Source organism: Propithecus coquereli, unplaced genomic scaffold (assembly GCF_000956105.1).
Source record: "Propithecus coquereli isolate 6110/MARCELLA unplaced genomic scaffold, Pcoq_1.0 Scaffold1, whole genome shotgun sequence".
In the NCBI taxonomy this organism is placed as follows: Eukaryota; Metazoa; Chordata; class Mammalia; order Primates; family Indriidae; genus Propithecus; species Propithecus coquereli.
In genome coordinates, this window is record NW_012133857.1 from 12,140,955 (window position 1) to 12,159,573 (window position 18,619).

Sequence of the window (18,619 nt, forward strand, 5' to 3'; positions counted from 1 at the left end):
TACATCTTTGTCTCCAGGTCTGCTTTGGAGAAACTAAGACAAGCTCTGTCCATGAAAGGGGAACAAGGCAGTGAGCAGACAGACAACTGAAAGGACCTCTTCCCACAGGTACCAGTGACCTATACAAGTGAGCCCTCAGCTTGAAGACTCAGCTCATGCTCTGAATGCTTAGAAGATAGGCAGGGCCAGGGTCTGGGTCTGAGGTAGGTAGGCCCCTGTCACACCAGTTTGGTCTTGCTTGAGCCCAGAGTTGGCTAGAGGCATGCCCAGGACTCTAAAGTGCCTTGGGCCCCAGAGTGGCCCAGGTCTCGGGCCCTACAGGATAAGTCCATGGTGATCCACCTGAATGGTCCCCTGGCCTCTGACTCTTCTGGTTCATCCCCTGCTCAGAGTTACCCCTTCCTCCAAGAATTCCCCCCACCCAGGCTTATGGAAGGGCCTGTTAGGCTCTGAGGATGGCACCGTCTGCTCCTCCACCCTCCACTAGCCTCAAAGTGCTCTGTAGGGCCTATTCTGGGGCCTGGTTTGTGCCTGGCCACCCCGGCCAGAGGCCCAGGCCACGAGCCGAGTGGCCTCCAGGGGGCGCCGCAGCGAAGCTCGTCATTGGGTTTCTGCGAACTCAGCGGCTGTGGGTGGGCGCCAGCCTCTCACACCCCTAGGTTCTGCCGGCTGGCTCTATAGCTGGTGCCCGCAGGCTGGGTCCGGCTCAGAACGACCCCTCGCCCTGCACATTTTGTGCCTCTCACCGCTGCCTCATTTCTACCCCCCGCCCAAGGTCGGACCTTAAATCCTGGCAGGCCCAGTGTCCACGTGTCCGTTTGTCCGTTTGCGTGTGACCGTGGGTCGTCGCGCCCTGCTCTGGCCGCGGCATGTGCAGGGTTAAGGCAGGAGGAGGAGGAGGTTTCCCTGAGTCGGGGTGGGAAGGGGGGGCCGAGGGGCGGACCTGATCCAGCCCCGCCCCGCGCCGGAGCCGAGCTGGGGGCCCGCCGGAGCCCAGCTTCAGCCCCAGCCAGATTCGGCGTCAGCGGAGGCGGAACGGCAGACCCCGTGCCCTGGCGTCACTGGAGCCCTGGCCGGTGAGTCCCGCGGGAGCTATCCTCAGGGGAAGTTTGGGGCGCGGGGCGCAGAGCCCCAAGCGCTTTTGCCCAGACCCGCCCCCCCCCACCTCCGAGAGCTGGAAGTTTGGGGCCAGGAGGCCCTCCTGCCAGGGGTCCAGGAGTGTATCCGGAGGGAAAGGGGAGGATGGGGACCTTGGGGGATCTGCCATCAGAGGACCCAAATGTCTAGTTGCTCATTCCTGCTGAAAACGCCCTGGACTCTGGGACCCTTAGAGTCCTGTGCTTATGAGATCCTCAAGTCAGCCCCGACTCTTCTGGACACCAGCGAGTCTGCCCCCTGGGGTCTGGACATGGGCAAACCCCTGAGGGTGTACCTCAAGGGGAGAGTGTGGAACCCTGGTGTCTAGCTTCCCCACCCACCTCAGTCCCAGACCCCCTGACCCTGGCCTTTTGCTGGTGGGAATAGATGAACCCTGTGGAATGGCCCCAATGGTGTTATAGGGATACCCAGGAGTCTGGCCCCTGACAGCAGTGTGGGAACCCTGATGGCTGGATCCCAGCCTGCCCAGGGCACACTGGAAGCCAGTAAGGGGGGGATACAAGTAGGACTCACGCAGAACCAGGGTGAGGATTGTTGAGGGGAAAGGAAGGGGTCTAGGATGTAAAGTCCTATTCTAGTCACCTTACCTCCCACCTAGATCCAGATTTGACCCAGTTGCTCCAAGTGGTTAGGTCAGGGGGTGGGAAGGAGAGTCCCTCATGCCCCCATAGGAAGGAGGGAAGTTGCCTGAGGTGTGTCCTCCCCTCTCCAGGAGGGCCTCCTCAGTGGTGTGCTGGCCAGAGAGAGTGGGTCCTCCCCCTGCCTTTCCCACCAGTGATTTTGGGCTAGCCCTGCTGTCAGCTACAGGCTGCTCATTTGTTTCCTGAGGGGCTGGTCAGTGGCACTGACCCTTTGTTTTACCTCTTTCCTCCAGGTGAAGGCAAGGTCTCTGGACTGGTCAGACATCCCCTTGTGACCCTGGCAGAATCAACATGTGGCCCTGTCATGCCTCCCCAGTGAGGCCTGTAGCCTGAGCAGATAGCATGGCCTACCACTGACAGTGAAAGCCATGGCTACAGGAGGTGGTCGGGCCTTTGCTTGGCAGGTGTTCCCCCCAATGCCCACTTGCCGGGTGTATGGCACAGTGGCGCACCAGGATGGGCACCTGTTGGTGTTGGGGGGCTGTGGCCAGGCTGGACTGCCCCTGGACACTGCTGAGACACTGGATATGGCCTCACACACATGGCTGGCACTGGCGCCCCTGCCCACTGCCCGGGCTGGCGCAGCTGCTGTGGTTCTGGGCAAGCAGGTGCTAGTGGTGGGTGGTGTGGATGAGGTCCAGAGTCCAGTAGCTGCTGTGGAGGCCTTCTTGTCTGATGAGGGCCGCTGGGAGCGTCGGGCCACCCTCCCTCAAGCAGCCATGGGGGTTGCAACTGTGGAGAGAGGTGAGTGGCCTCCCAGGGAAGGCCCCTCAGGTGCCCCAACACCCTCTATTCTCTCCTGATTTAGTACCTTACCCTCAGAGATTCAACAAGAGCTGTAATTTTTGAATGGATGCCCTAGACGTGGCCTTGCCTTCTGTATCTTCTCTCCCTAGCTCTGAGCTAGGCTTACGGCAGCCTTCTGTTAACTGCCTTTTCTGGCTATGAGGTGGGAGGCAGAACCCAGGCTGATCCCCAGGATGATTGGAGGCCCCAGCCACATCCCTGCACCATTCCTCATTTCTAAGAGACAAGGGGCAGTATGGCCTAATGACTCCTGGGGTTATAAATAGTCTGGGGTGGGAGAGGGGAGGAGGGCCTTGGCTCAGAGCCTGGGAAGTGCTTTGACTCCTCTCTCCCTTCCACACACACCAGGGAGCTTGATGTGGACAAAGGCCAAGCTGACTTGGGGACATCGTTGCCATGGAAGCCCCTAGCTGACTGGCCCTTCATCCCAAGTCCCCCAGACATGGCCCTAGCTGACCCTGAGGGCCTAACAGAGGACAAGAACCTACTTTAGTTTAAGAGTGTGGTACAGAGGTGCTGGCAAGGCTCCTGGAGCAGAAGGCTTGTGGCTAACACCTCTACCTTGCAAACTCAATCCCCTCTGCCAGCCCTACCCTGAACTGATCTTCAGAGCCCCCTCCCCAGACTGAACTCCATGCTGAGCAGGTCCCCATACACTCCCCACCCCTGGCTTAAACCACCCCCCAGCCTCCTCCCCCAAGGGGAGCCTCCACCTTTTGGCCTCCAGGTCTGACCACTGGTCCAGGCCAGCCCTGCTTGGATGCCAGACTCCGTTGCCATAGCGTCTCCAGGGAGACAGAGACAGATTATAATTAGATCAGCTGCCTCCTGCTCTTCATTCAGAGGGGCCCTGGCCAGAATGGGAATCCCAGCTCTCCCAGCCCCCACTCTAGGCAGGCAGTAGGGTTTCTGCTGCTGGAGAGGGGTGCCACAAACACATGGGTCTCCAGCCCTGACCAGGGCAACTCTCAGGGTGGAGTGCCTTGGCCAGGCTGGGGTGCAGTCTGAACTACTCTTTTCTATGCAGATGGTATGGTGTATGCTCTGGGGGGAATGGGCTCTGACACAGCCCCCCAGGCCCAGGTACGGGTGTATGAGCCCCGCCGGGACTGCTGGCTTTCGCTACCCTCCATGCCCACACCCTGCTACGGGGCCTCCACCTTCCTGCACGGGAACAAGATCTATGTCTTGGGTAAGGCCCTGGGAGATGTGAGAAAGGGGCTCAGAGTTCAGAAGTCCTCATCCCCATGAGTTGGCTGGCATAGGGATCAGGCTCAGTCCAGGATGGCAGAACAAGAGAAGCTTTGCTGGGATGATCCAGGCCTGTTTTGGGGCTCTGACCTCGGTGGTTCTGCTGGGGTTGGAAAACCAAAGCCCAGTGCCTGAGGGTCTGTGGAGTGGTTGATCCATGTGCAAGTATGCACACAACTGGGTATAGGAGGTTGGGCCAGGCAGATCAGCAACCTGGTGAGGAGCCCACCAAGTCCCCTGGGCTCCCTCCCAGGTGCCCCAATTTCATTGACAGGGGGCCGCCAAGGCAAGCTCCCAGTGACTGCTTTTGAAGCCTTTGATCTGGAGGCCTGTACCTGGACCCGGCACCCAAGCCTGCCCAGCCGCCGGGCCTTTGCTGGCTGTGCCATGGCCGAAGGCAGTGTCTTTAGCTTGGGTGGCCTGCAGCAGCCTGGGCCCCACAATTTCTACTCCCGCCCACACTTTGTCAACACTGTGGAGATGTTTGACCTGGAACATGGTGAGCAGTGGCTATCTGGCTATCCTCCCACTCTCCATGGGATGGAGGGGCATAGTGGTTATGTGACTAGAACCGACCTCCCCTCTCCTGCAGGATCATGGACCAAGCTGCCTCGAAGCCTGCGCATGAGAGATAAGAGGGCTGACTTTGTGGTTGGCTCCCTTGGGGGCCACATTGTGGCCATTGGGGGCCTTGGTAAGTCTCTGTGGGGCTAGAGAGAGGAAGGAGGCCGAAGACAGGAAAGAGTAGCCCCCAGCATGAGCACCCCTTTCTGCCTTTCTCCAGGGGTCAGGGCTTTGTGAGCTCCTTTCCCTACCAATGAAGCAGGTAGGGTGTGGTCTGCCTGGGCTGCTCTTAAGGTATCCCCTAGTGCCTGACTAAGGGCTCTGTACCAGCAGGGGCCTAGGAGACAGAAACAGGACAAATGACTACTGAATGCCCAGCCAAGTGCACAAATAGAAATATGAATGAATGAATGAACAAATGATAAAAGGGACAATGAAGAACAAGGCACTGATAGCTCATCTGGGGGTGATACCTACTGGACTATTCTGTGGGCTCAGGGGGCAAAAGGGCTTGGAGCCCCTTTTAGCCTGTGCCTCTTAACAATCTTCTATCTCCTTCCTGCAGGAAACCAGCCATGCCCTCTGGGCTCCGTGGAGAGCTTCAGCCTTGCACGGCGGCGCTGGGAGGTACTGCCTGCCATGCCCACAGCCCGCTGCTCCTGCTCTAGCCTACAGGCTGGGCCCCGGCTGTTTGTTATTGGGGGTGTGGCCCAGGGTCCCAGTCAAGCTGTGGAGGCACTGTGTCTGCGTGATGGAGTATGAAGGCCTGATAAGACCTATCTACCGGAGCAGCTCAGTGCCAGAGGCAGAGGTCTATGGCTCCTTTTGCTGCTGAGGACACTCACTGTGGCTCTGTGGGATGAGAGAGGCACAGGGACAGGCACTTGAAACACTGCCTTGGGGACTTGGGTTAGTGCAGGACACACATATGCTTACCATGTGTACCTACCTTTATCACCATGCATTCATGGACCATGCATAGCTCCACCTTTGCCCTGGATCCTAGTAGGCCCTCTGTCCAGCTGGGAAGTGGGGAGAGGGGAGAGCTGGCCTCATGCCCCACAGGGTCAGTGCCTATCTGTAGTTGACCAGGCCTATCCCAGTGGCCATTCCTGAAAAATGCCAGCTGCCAACCTGCCTTGAGGGTCCCTGTTAGACCCAGGAGAATTCAGAGAGGGTGGGGGACACAGAGGGAATGGAGAGGATTTGGGAACTGCCAGAGGGTCAGAGGAATGCTTGTTTTGGGCCCTCTACACGTTTGGTTGTATGACCTTGGGCAAGTCATTTCACCTCTCTGTGCCTCAGCATCCTCATCTGTAAATGGGGATCTCTGAAACCTTACTGCCCTTCCTACCTCACAGGGCTGTTGTGAGGACCCAGGGACTTTGGATGTGGAAGTAAAAGTGCTGCTAAAATCCAGTGTGTAGCCCCTGGTGTGGACTCCCACATTGCCTCTACAGCCCCTGTCCTCCTCGATGCTCCCAGGAATGAGGGTCCAGAGGGAGCCTCTTGGATCTGGTCTCTGCCCTCAGAGTGATCTGGTGTCTTAGCCCCATCTAAGCTTCAGCTTTTCCTTTGGTGACATGGGATAACAGCCCTCCCCTACTATCTTGAGTGTTAAGGGGCACTGACAGGGGTGAATAGAGAAGTGTTAAGAAAATAACAACAACACAACACCATAGGATTAGAATGACCTCCAGGTCCAAGTCACACAGTGTCTCCTCCTGTGGATGAGTGTCTGCTCATCAATATAGGGAGGGGTGGTCCAGTGGGTGCTATAGCCAGGGCAGTCTCCTTCTGTCCCAGCTCTGGGGCAGCCAGCTTTGGGCAGGACTGTGTGGCCACCCACTAAACCCCTCAAGGGCAGGAGCTTCCTGTGGCCAACCCTTGCCTCTTCCAGCCTTTGCTGCCCACTACTAGGGGCCTCTGGCTCTGCTCTCCCTGCAGCTACACTGAGTACAAGGGGCTCACAGCTGAGTTTGCTGCAAGAACAAGAAGTATTTGGGACCCTGGAATCCATCTGCTGTGGCTTTTCCGCTTTCCAATTCCCTGCAACAGGCAGTAGGGGCCCTCCTCAATGGTACGGGCCCTTGGCCCAAAGTTCTGGCAATTCTCTAGGACTCTTAGCCTCCTGCAGGCTTTATCCTTTCTCACTCAGTGTCAGGGCTCCCTGGACAGCACCTCCCATGCCCAGGACACAGACACCATGGGCACAAGTGCCATGGGAGCCAGGCACAGGGCCTGGCAGCACACCACTGCTGTCCAGCCTCTGAGACTTCTGCAAGTATAGATAAGCTGCTGTGTCAGCTGTCATTGTTTAATGCTTTGGACCAGTTTAGACACTCAGAGACCCCAGCATGAAGGTAGTGCTGCAGCAGCTTGGGTCTCGGGATCCCCAGGATGTCAGGCAGTGTGTTGGTGACTGGCGCCTGGGACCCTACTTTGTCACTACCACAGTGACCACCCCGGGATGGTTGGCAGAAGTTCTGCTGGTAGGTGGTGCTGGCTCGGGGAGGCTGGACCTGCACGAAGTGGACGAGGCGCTGGGGGAGGCCACCGAGTCCTGGGCCTGGCCGGAAATCAGCTTGGTAGGAAGATTCCAGGGGCCCTTGCTGGCGAAACTCCGTCTCACAGGGTTCCCAACGCAGGAAGGTGTGTCGCTGCCACAAACGCTCCAGGTCTTTTCGCCTTCCAATTCCCTGCAATAGGCAGTAGGGGCCCTCCTCAACGGTACGGGCCCTTGGCCCACAGTCCTGGCACCAGGCACCTCCTTGGGCCCCTCCTAACTTCAAGTCTGTTTGGTGATGCCTGTCCTGTACCCTGGCCTCCTTGGCCTGCCTCCCTAGTGATACCTTCCATTCCAGGGTGAAGCACCCAGAAAGTCAGTGGCCCTCAGGATATTTGCACATTGTCAGGAAAGCTGGTGGAGGAAACCAACACAGAGGTGCCTCCATTTGGGGAATGGGCCGTTTCCCAGAAAAGAAAGGTTGTGGGGAAGATAGGCACTCTTCTGTTTGCATAAGGAGCCCTCCCTCAGTATCTTATCCCCTTCACCCTACCACCTGCTATGTCCTGACTTAAACTGAGGCTGGGGGACTGCCTATTCTTCCTCTCTTCAGCACTCACTCTGTCGAAGGAAGTGCGGTTGTCATGCTTGGAGAAGAAGTGTTGCTGTGCTGGCTCCTTGAAAGACAGTGAGAAATAAGGTGAATGGAGAAAATGAGGCTTACTCCCCCCACAAGAAATTACCTCAGGGCCCACAATGGAGGGAAGCTGCCAGGAGCCACTACCCCTGAACTGCTAAACTGCCAACACGCTGAAAAAGCAGAGACAAATTAAAGTAACACTTCACTCTTGGGGTATCTCATCTGGGGACTTGCCCTGAAGAGGAAGCCACTGACTGAGGAGGGGGCTGAGGCATCTACCAGGGCATCCTGCCATCAGGGGAGCAGTGGTTGAGTTTCATGTTGGGCCTTTTAGTGCTCAGGACTTCAGTCTTCTCCTCCCCTCTGTCCACACTTACTCCTTCATCAGCATACCCAGGCTCTTGGCCCTAAATGCCATTTGGAAACTGAAATTTCTATCTCTAGCTTACGTTCTCTCATGAACTCCAGACTCAATGTGGAGTAACAACTGCCTACTCCACACCTCCATGTCAATGCCTAATGGGCCATCTCCAAACACATGAATAAGCTTTGGATCACCCCCAAACCCACTCCATCTAGAGCCTCACCAGCTTAGGCCACAGCGGCTAGATCCTGCCAAACACCTCAAGTCCCCTTGATTCTTTTTTCTCATACCCCACACATTGAATGTGCCAGGAAATCCTGATACTTCCATCAAAATGTATCCAGGATCAGACCCCTTCTCAGCATGCCCTCTGCTTTTTCTGGTCTAAGCCACTTTCCTCATTGCAACAGTTTCCTTCCTGGAATCCCTGCTTTCAAGCTTGCCCCTCCAGTCTATTGTCCTCTTAGCAGCCAGAATAATTGTTAGTACATAAATTAGACCACATCAGTTTGTTTAAAATCCACAACAGTTTGTCCTGTTTGTAACAGCCAAAGTCATCATAGTGGTCCATGAGACCCATTATGATATTGGTCCTTCTGTTACCTCCAGACATGCTGGTCTCCCCACTTTTCCTCAGGTACACCGGGTACTCCCACCTCAGGCCTTAGCACCACCTGTTCCTTCTGCTGGCCATATAGTTCCCTCTCACCTCCCTCGAGAGGCCTTCCTTGAGCACTATGCCAGTAGTCCCATCACCCCAACTCTGCATTTTCCACCTCCTAACACACTATGTGATTATTATGATGTTGCCTATCATCTGATGATATGTTGCCATATTATGATGTTGCCTATCATCTGATGCCCCCCATTATAACATAAACATGTGGGAAAAGGTTATTGTCTGCCTTGCTCACATCTGTAACTCCAACACTGAGAACAAGGCCTGGCACTGTGCTCAATAAATGTTTGCTGTTAAATCAATGAACTGGAATAGAAGGTCCTGGACCAGGGTATTTCCTTTGGCTCAATTAGGGCCAGAGAGCCTTGCCCTATCTCCAGGCAGAGAAAGACTATCTCTTAGGCCTCCAAATCTTGTCAGGAATCTCTCCCAAGACCATCTTCTTGCCTTTGTGCTTGGCCTCTGCCCCCTGAGTGATCCCCTCCCCAGCCACTCAGCTTCTCCTGTTGCAGACCTGAAGTGGCCTGATCTGGTGAGTTCAGGCTTGGCTGGGTTGGAGGTATGATCAATGGCTGACAGCGTGTTCCCAGATAAAACGCAGGGGCTGGCTCTATCTCTGAGCCCTGAACCAGAATCTTCAGGGTAGAGCCTGTTGTATGTATCTGTAACAAACTCCCCTCTTAGGACCTCCTGCCTTAGATAGCCGGTAGCAGTCTCCAAGCAGAATGAAAGCCCAAAGAAGGTTGGAAGCTGACCGGCCTTACCTCTCATTCCTCATAAAGCAAGCTGATACAATGGGGATTAAAAACCCATGGATCGACCAGGCGCAGTGGCTCACGCCTATAATCCTAGCACTCTGGAAGGCCGAGGCAGGTGGATCGTTTGAGCTCAAGAGTTCAAGACCAGCCTGAGCAAGAGCAAGACCTCGTCTCTACTAAAACTAGAAAGAAATTGGCTGGACAACTAAAAATATATAGAAAAAATTAGCTGGGCATGGTGGCGCGTGCCTGTAGTCCCAGCTACTCAAGAGGCTGAGGCAGAAGGATCACTTGAGCCCAGGAGTTTGAGGTTGCTGTGAGCTAGGCTGACGCCACGGCACCCTAGCCTGAGCAACAGAGCGAGACTCTGTCTCAAAAAAAAAAAAAAAAAAAACCCAGGGCCCTTTTAGAAAAAAGCATAGAATATCTTCAGAATCTAGAGCTAGGCAAAGAGTTATTAGACTTGACACCAAAAGCAAGAGCCATTAAGGAAAAAATTGATAAATTAGACCTCATCAAAACTTTTTAAAGTTTCGCTCTGTGAAAGTCTATGTGAAGAGGGTGAAAAACAAGCCACAGCCTGGGAGAAAATATTTACAAACCACATATCCAACAAAGAACTAGTATCTAGAATATATAAAGAACACTCAGAACTCAACAGTAAAATAACAAACAATCTAATTAGAAAATAGGCAAACAACACGCAGCCTCACTGAAAATGATATACAGACGGCAAATAACACATGAAAAAATGTTCAACATCATTAAACATCAGGGAAATGCAAATTAAAACCACAATGAGATATCACTACACATCTAACAGAATGGCTAAAATTAAAAATAGAAACAACACCAGATGTTGGTGAGAATGCAGAGAAACTGGATTATTCATCCATTCCTGGTAGAAATGTAAAATGGTACAGTTACCCTGGAAAACAATTTGGCAGTTTCTTTAAAAAAACTAAACATGCAACTACCATATGATCCATTAATTGTATTCCTGGGCATTTATCCCAGAAAGACAAAAACTTATGTTCACCCAAAAATCTGTACACATTCATAACAGCTTTATTTGTATAACCCAAAAAATCTGGAATTAGCTCAGATATCCTTTAATAGGTAAATGGTTAAACAAACTGGTACACGCATACCATGGAATACTATTCAGTAATGAAAAGAAATGAACAGCTGATACACATAACGACTTGGATGAATTTTTAGGAAATTATGCTGAGCAAGAAAAGCCAATCTCCGAAGGTTGCCTACTGTATTATTCCATTTATATAACATTTTTAAGTGACAAAACTCTAAAAATGGAGGACAGATTGGTGGTTAGGGACAGGGGAGGAGAGGTGGAGAAGTGGGAGACAGGTGAGTGAAGTTATAAAAGGGCAGCACCAGGGATCCTTGTGATGTTGGTCAATATCTTAACTATAGTGGTAGTTACATGAACCTACACAGGTAATAAAATTTTATAGGTCTTAATACACACACACACACACACACACACACACACACATACACATACACAAACACAAATGAGTAAAGTAAAACTGGGGAAATCTGAACCAGAACTGGTGATTGCATCAATGTCAATGTCCTGGTCCTGATATTATACTATAGCTTTGCAAAATGTTACCATCGGGGGAAACCAGGCAAAACGTAGAAGAGATCTCTGTTACTTCTTACAACTGCTTATGAATCTATAATCATCTCAATAAAAGTTTCAATTTTAGAAAAATCTGGGAGCCTAGAGCAATTTCCAATTGACCCCCCAATTTCTCCTTTGTCTCTATCCTCAGCTACCGAATTGTACACAGCCCTAGAATGCAGATGACTTTGTTGTTGGAGGCAGCTCTGACTGGAAATTCATTATTCCTGCAGCGGCAGGATAATCTGTTGATTCCCATTGATTTGAGGGGTTTTTTTATTTGTTTTTCGTTTTATCTTGGACAATTTATTTTTTTAAATTTTATTTGTTTATTTTTTACTTTTTATTTCAGCATATTATGGGGGTACAAATGTTTAGGTTACATATATTGCCTTTGCCCCACCCAGGTCAGAGCTTCAAGCATATCCATCCCCCAGACGGTGCACACTGCACCCATTAGGTGTGGATATATCCATCCCCTCCTCTCCCTCCCACCTGCCTGACACCCGATGAATGTTACTACTACATGTGCACATAAGTGTTGATCAGTTAATACCAATTTGATGGTGAGTACATGTGGTGCTTGTTTTTCCACTCTTGTGATACTTCACTTAGTAGAATGGGCTCCAGCTCTATCCAGGATAATACAAGAGGTGCTAGATCACCATTGTTTTTTGTGGCTGAGTAGAACTCCATGGTATACATATACCAATTTTATTATTAATCCACCCACGTATTGATGGGCACTTGGGTTTCTTCCACATCTTTGCAATTGTGAATTATGCTGCTATAAACATTCTAGTGCAGATGTCTTTTTATAGAATGTCTTTTTTTCCCTTGGGTAGATGCCCGGTGATGGGATTGCTGGATCAAAAGGTAGTTCTACTTGTAGCTCTTTAAGTATCTCCATATTACTTTCCACAGAGGTTGTACTAGTTTGCAGTTCCACCTGATTCAAGTTTTGTTCTCTCACAACTGTGGGAGCCCAGTGGGAAGCACAGTCATTTCCTCTCCACCCAGGCAGTTCTGGGTATTCTCCCTGAGGAAAATTGTCACCTGCATCTTTGTTTCTAGACCATTCAGGACTCCTTTTCCACCATGGTGGTAAAACGCATAGTTTCTGAACAGGTGGGGTTAGGGCTGAGATTTCATCCTAAGAGGCCTTGGAAAAGAGGTAGGTTTTTGTAGAGGGGGAAGTGTTTACATGTGTGAGGGCTGAAGATTCCGCTGGAGGCTGGGCAGTCTGCAGTGAGTGGGATGCTGAGAGAGGAGCCTCTGTGGCAGACTGAGGCATGGGGCAACAGCAGGGGCACAGCAATCATGGCGTGGTAGATGAAGGACCTGCCCCCAATCATGAATGTTTGAGACTTTTGTCTGACCTTAGTTAGTAACACAAATCAGGACCAGAATTACATCTCCTAAGAGGCAGGCAGATGAAGGCTAGATATAGATTAATCTTGTTTAGAAAGAGAAATGAAAAAGACAAAAAAAGAATTTTCAGCTAGGCGTGGTGGCTCACGCCTATAATCCTAGCACTTTGGGAGGCTGAGGCAGGATGATCACTTGAGGTCAGAAGTTCAAGACCAGCCTTAGCAAGAGTGAGACACTGTCTCTACTAAAAATAGAAAAATTAGCCCAGAACTACTAAAAATAGAAAAAATTAGCCAGGCGTGGTGGTGCTCACCTGTAGTCCCAGCTACTCAGGAGGCTGAGACAGGAGGATATCGCTTGAACCAGGAGTTTGAGGTTGCTGTGGGAGGGGCTGACGCCACGGCACTCTGGCCCAGGCAACAGAGTGAGGACTCTGTCTCCAAAAAAAAAAAAAAAGAAAGAAAGAGAAAAGAATTTTCTTGCATCTGAATGTCATGGACAAAATTTTTACCTGTCCCCAAACTAAAGGAGAGTGGGATGCTAGGTTTTGAAAAGGCTTTAGATGACAATAGCTGCAATCTGGCTGGGCGCGGTGGCTCACACCTGTAATCCTAGCACTCTGGGAGGCCGAGGCGGGTGGATTGTTTGAGCTCAGGAGTTCGAGACCAGCCTGAGCAAGAGCGAGACCCCGTCTCTACCAAAAATAGAAAGAAATTAATTGGACAGCTAAAAATATATAGAAAAAAAAAATTAGCTGGGCATGGTGGCGCATGCCTGTAGTCCCAGCTACTTGGGAGGCTGAGGCAGTAGGATTGCTTGAGCCCAGGAGTCTGAGGTTGCTGTGAGCTAGGCTAACGCCACGGCACTCTAGCCCGGGCAACACAGTGAGACTCTGTCTCAAAAAAAAAAAAAAAATAGCTGCAATCTGCCAGCCTAAACCCAGTACCTCTCAACCAATGAGAAAATAAAATGTGCACCTTCTCTGAGTAGTCCTATTAATTAAAACAGCTTTAGACTTAGAAGGAGCCATGAGACTTGACATTTATACAACTTGAGCCCATGACACACAGATCATGTTATTTGGGACTGCTGATGATGCTAGTAAATTCTTTATGTATCAAGTCCTCACTTGATCAGTGCCAAAACATGTCACCTACGTGTCTGTTCCTGTGGAACAGGTTTAACAGATTGAGAATATGTTCCAATCTCTGGAAGGAGAGCTGCCACTGAGGGCTACTACAAACATCCAGCAGGAAGTCTGTGGGTTGCTTCTGTCCCTGCACTACCCAGACCCCATCACTCTCAAACTGTAAATGCTAAAGAAGTCCAGTTTCCACAACATGGCAGCCTCCAGGACCCTGCTTTCAGCCAGGAAAAGCAATTCCTGGGGAATCCAGATGGCAGTCAAGTATTAATAGGACCTGGCAAGAGGCTGGGCAGCACAAAGGTGCAGTGGGTGAAGCATGTTCTGGGCATCCCTTCAGGTCTCCCTGGGCCTTCCTTCACCCTGCTCTTGCTCAGGAGGCTGACCTCAGTGCACTCATCACCAAGGCCCCTTTGATCTGGCCACTGGGGAGCTCTGGGGAGAGATGGAGAAAAAGAGGGAGGAGGCATTTCTTCTCCTGGCTCTGTCCCAGTCAGCTCCCACATGGCTCTGTCTCTTAATACAGGATCACTGCTCCTGTCAGTGTGACCCTATCCACACCTCTTTCTCTCCTTCTGAGTTCTAAGAACCATGCTTCCCCCTTGTCCCTTACTGCCTAGTGGTACTGATCGCTTGGTTGTTACCAGCCTGTGAGACTGCCTTTTCATGAGGCCTCCACACCTACTCCTTTGTAAATACACCCTCCTGAGTTTTCCTGTTTTGAGTATGCTTTTTACTGTTGGGACCCTGACTTACAGTGCACGATACCGCTCCTTGTCTCCAGGCCTGTAAGCAGTGAAGGGCCTCGAAACCTGCATCCCTCTGCTATTCTCTGGAAGCCTGTTCCAGCCACTCTAGGCTGCCTCTGCCATCATTTATGTTCCAGTCTTCCCTGGCCAAATGTGCAGGCCAGTACCCAGTCACCTCCTGCACTACTTCCCTGATCAGAGGATGCCTCCTCTTGCCAGCAGGCCCTGGACTGTTAGGTTGCCTGTCAGCTGGATCATAGGCTTTTGTGGCATCAAGGAATCTGACGTTCTCAGCAAAATTCAAGGCTTACGTCATGGGTTCTGGAGGTTCTCTCTCCATGGCTACCCACCCCATCTGGGCCCTGACCATTCCTCCATCTAGAAAGGACAGTGAGCAAGACTGTCCAGTTTGGCACCCACTCTTCTTCACCCTGTCTGTAGGGGGAAGATCTGACATTTCAGGGAAGAGGGGCAAGACTTCATGCCTGTTCCAGGGATTTGCTGGTCCCAGGAGTCAATTCAGCTGTGGAAGGGTTGGAGATGATGCTTTTGGATCCTAGGAGAGGCAGGAACTGGCCCAGTCACCCCCACTGCCCTCAAGGCTGCCTTGTACCTGACATCGCTGCAGGAACATGGCTGGAGGCTGGGGTTTGGCTGCAAGGCGGTATTCTCCAGCACTTTGACTCTTGAACTGGCTTCTGTAGTGCCCATAGAAGCCACTGTTGTGCTATAGTAAAAAAGGCATGAGGGTAACCCCACTCAAACTGCCACCCGGGGTCCTAGACCTCAGGACCCCATCTGAAGCTTCTAGGGAAGCTATGCCAGAAGCTCCTTATGGGAATTCCTGACAGAACAGAAAGAATCTGAGGAATTGGGACACTCCTGGAGAGGGGCCAGCAGAGAAGCATCTCCATGCATCATTAGGACAATTGGCCTCAGCTGCATTGACCCATTTGGGTGGGCTATGCATGTGTGGGGAAGGGGTACCATTCACTCAGAGCAGAGTTTTGTGGGCAGGGCCACTATCCAGTGGTGTAGCCCTTCCTTAAGAAATCTGAGAAGTCTCCTTTGTTATCCTCCTTGATCAAGGGTCCCTGATGAGAGAAGGTCCAATGCATCTTCCTTCTGCCTCTATTGACAAAGTTGTGAATACTCATTTGCCACACACTCTGCTATTCTAGAGTAAAAGGGGCACCCCTTGAAACTGGAGCACCTAAGCAAGGTATAAACTTTCCAAAAAGAAAATTTCACCAATGGAGGATACCTTCTGGAGACAATTTCAGAGAAAGGCACTGGCAGAAGACAGAAATGAACACCTATCAGGGGTCCAGGAAGGGGCTATACTGTACCAATGTCATTAGGTGGACACCTGTCTGGGAACTCCTATGGCCCAACCTCCTTGTCCTGTGTTCTCTGTACAGAGGATGGGTGTGTCTTGTCTGGTCCTCCACAGTCATAACTCTGAGCAGAGGAACCTGCCCTGAGCCTGGCCTCTGACAATCACAGTGGGCTCCTCAGCAGGTCTAGGAAGCCCCTATCTTTTCATCCCACTGAAGACTTGAGTCATTTTACTTGTCTGTCCATTCCTCTACTATCTGTCAAGAACCCCTTGCCCTCTAACCAGGTTAGTTCAACGGTATTTACTGCACCTTTACTGTATTCCAGGCATGGAGCTGGGCATGGGAAATACAGATGGACAAAAACACAGTCTTTTCCCTCAAAATGTTCCCAGACTAGAGAGCAGTCAAATTCCAAAAGTTTGGCGGAGGGCATGGAGGGGGGAATCAAACAATAAACTGGGAATAAAATGGGGTGGCCAGAGGACTAGGAGTTTCATATGGCTTGCAGGAGACCAGGATGGATGTAAGGGGGCATAGTGTCAGGAAGACTAGGCAGCCTCCAGGGGTGACTTCAGGATGGTGGAGGGGAAGTGGGCAGCTCAGGGTCCTCCACTAGGCTAGGCTGGATGCTGGATACAACCTTTCTCACTTCACTCAGATTTCAGGTACAACCTGAGGGTGAGGGGCCAGGATTAACTATAAAGCACATTCGGCAGGGCTCGGTGGCTCACGCCTGTAATCCTAGCTCTCTGGGAGGCCAAGGCGGGTGGATTGTTTGAGCTCAGGAGTTCGAAACCAGCCTGAGCAAGAGCGAGACCCCCGTCTCTACTAAAAATAGAAAGAAATTAATTGAACAACTAAAAAAATATAGAAAAATTAGCCGGGCATGGTGGCACATGCCTGTAGTCCCAGCTACTCGGGAGACTGAGGCAGTAGGATCGCTTGAGCTCAGGAGTCTGAGGTTGCTGTGAGCTAGGTTGACACCACGGCACTCACTCTAGCCCGGGCAAAAGAGTGAGAGACTCTGTCTCTAAAAAAAAAAAAAAAAAAAAAGCACATTCTTACCCAGGAGCCTACTAAAGCACTTTGCATCTTTCCAGGAAGGGAGGGAAGAGGCAAACTTTCCTCTTGTCCTTTTGAGGTTATGTCTGAGGAAAGAGAATCTCTGGAGGTCAACTTCCTGTTGCTTAGTGACAAGGGGAGGTTATGACTGCACAATGCTGCTGTTTGTTGAGGCAGCACCTGGCCTGTTGCCCTTTTGTCCTTGCTGCTCTATTTCTTCTCAATGAGAGAAATCTGCCCCCTGGCTTTAACCATCTGGGAGAGCCTTTATATATAGAAACATAAACGGTGGAGTCTGATGGACTCACAGCCAATGAAATATTAAAGAACATTTCAGAGGCAAATCCTGCATTTAGAAAACTATGCATCCATACTGCCAGGGATATATATAAATTTAGAAAGCATTCCATGGAGTCAGAAGAAATGTTAAAGGGGTTGGTATCTCTCAGGATAAAATTGCTGCTTCAGAAGAAGGCTCTGTCAACTTATTTCTTTCTTAAGAGTTTGTGGTGACTAGATCATGACAGGTGAATGTTACGAGGGCTGAGTGAAGGAGGCGAGCATAACAGAAGAGCACAAGAAGGAGAATGCAAAGATTTGACATCATGGTTCCATTCTGAGCTACCCTTGGGCGAATTATTGACTGATTCTCTTTTATTTCTAACAAAGAAACAGGAATAGTTCATCTCTTAACTAACCAAAAGAAGCTGGCAATCAGCTTCTAAAAAGTTCAACAGTAGGAAACACCCAGACCCTGCTAGTATCAATGGCACCAGCCCTAATAATCAGAAAGTCTACCCTAGTGTAATCCTCTCACAGGGACTCACAGGTATTAAAATGTTCATTGTAGCATCTGCGTAGAGAAAAAACTGTAAGCAGTGCAAGTATTTATTTACCAACAAGACAATGAGGAAACTGGGCTATAGTCACACAATGAAATACTGGAGTTACTATGGTTACTATGTAGGGGTTACAGATATTTGAATCCATAGAGAGAAATCTTAAACATATTGAGTCAAAAAGTCAAATTATAGAAAGATGTGCAAAATATGCCATTTATAAAATGATACAAACATGCAAAATTAGAGCTGGGCAAGGTGGCTCAAGCCTGTTAATCACAGAGGCTCAGGAGGCTGAGGTGGGAGAATCCCTGGAGTCCAGGAGTTTGAGGCTGTAGTGAGCTATGATCTTGCCACTGCACTCCAGCCTGGGTGACAGAGCCAGACCCCATCTCTGAAAAACAAAAAGAAGGAAAATAATGCTATATATTCTTTATGGATACACACATATGAACTATGAGTAAACAGCACTAGCATGCATAGAAATGATAAGCAACAAACTCAGGATAAAAGTCACCTGGGTAGGGGAGCAAGGGGAATGGTTTCAGGAAGGGCAGAATGGAAACCTTCCTTATAACCTATCTGTATTTATTTTTAAATTCACAACTCTATCTGTATTTATTTTTAAAGCTTTGTTTAGGTAATTAATACACAATAAACTGCACATATTGAAAGTGTGCAACTTGATACGTTTTGATATATGTATATACCTATGAAACATCACCTTCGAGACAGTAAACATGGAACATGGAAACATGGAACACGGAACCCTCAGGTTTCCTTCTGCTCATTTGTAGTCTTTCCCTATGGCACTCACTTGCTTCAGGCAACCACTGTTCTGCTTTCTGTCATTATAGATTTGCATTTCCTAGTATTTTATGTAAATAGAATCATACAGTATGTATTGTTTTGTGTCTGGCTTTCATTCAGTTATGCTTAACTATTTTGAGATTTATCCGTTTTGTTGTGGGTATCAATTGGTCAATTCTTTTTATTGCTTAGTAGTTTTCCATTGTATGCGTATACCAAATCGCTCCTTCTGGTTTTCTGAATCCATACACCAATCAGGTTTTTGTCCCCATTACGCTGTTACTG

At 50.3% G+C, this 18,619-nt stretch overlaps 2 protein-coding genes across 2 annotated transcripts; one reads left to right on the forward strand and one right to left on the reverse strand.

Annotated features, from left to right (window-relative positions):
* Positions 1–961: 961 nt before the first annotated feature.
* KLHDC8B (kelch domain containing 8B) lies at positions 962–5,836 on the forward strand. The gene is made up of 6 exons (XM_012645189.1): positions 962–1,076; positions 2,033–2,543; positions 3,634–3,798; positions 4,132–4,356; positions 4,450–4,551; positions 4,987–5,836. The coding sequence occupies exons 2-6, from the start codon at positions 2,168–2,170 to the stop codon at positions 5,181–5,183; spliced, it is 1,065 nt and encodes a 354-aa protein (XP_012500643.1). The 5' UTR covers positions 962–1,076; positions 2,033–2,167; the 3' UTR covers positions 5,184–5,836.
* Positions 5,837–6,724: 888 nt separating this feature from the next.
* Positions 6,725–16,796, reverse strand: LOC105811139 (chromosome unknown open reading frame, human C3orf84). The gene is made up of 4 exons (XM_012645305.1): positions 16,689–16,796; positions 14,897–15,010; positions 7,548–7,604; positions 6,725–7,141 (listed from the first exon to the last, which is right to left on the reverse strand). The coding sequence occupies exons 1-4, from the start codon at positions 16,713–16,715 to the stop codon at positions 6,725–6,727; spliced, it is 615 nt and encodes a 204-aa protein (XP_012500759.1). The 5' UTR covers positions 16,716–16,796.
* Between the last annotated feature and the right edge of the window lie 1,823 nt (positions 16,797–18,619).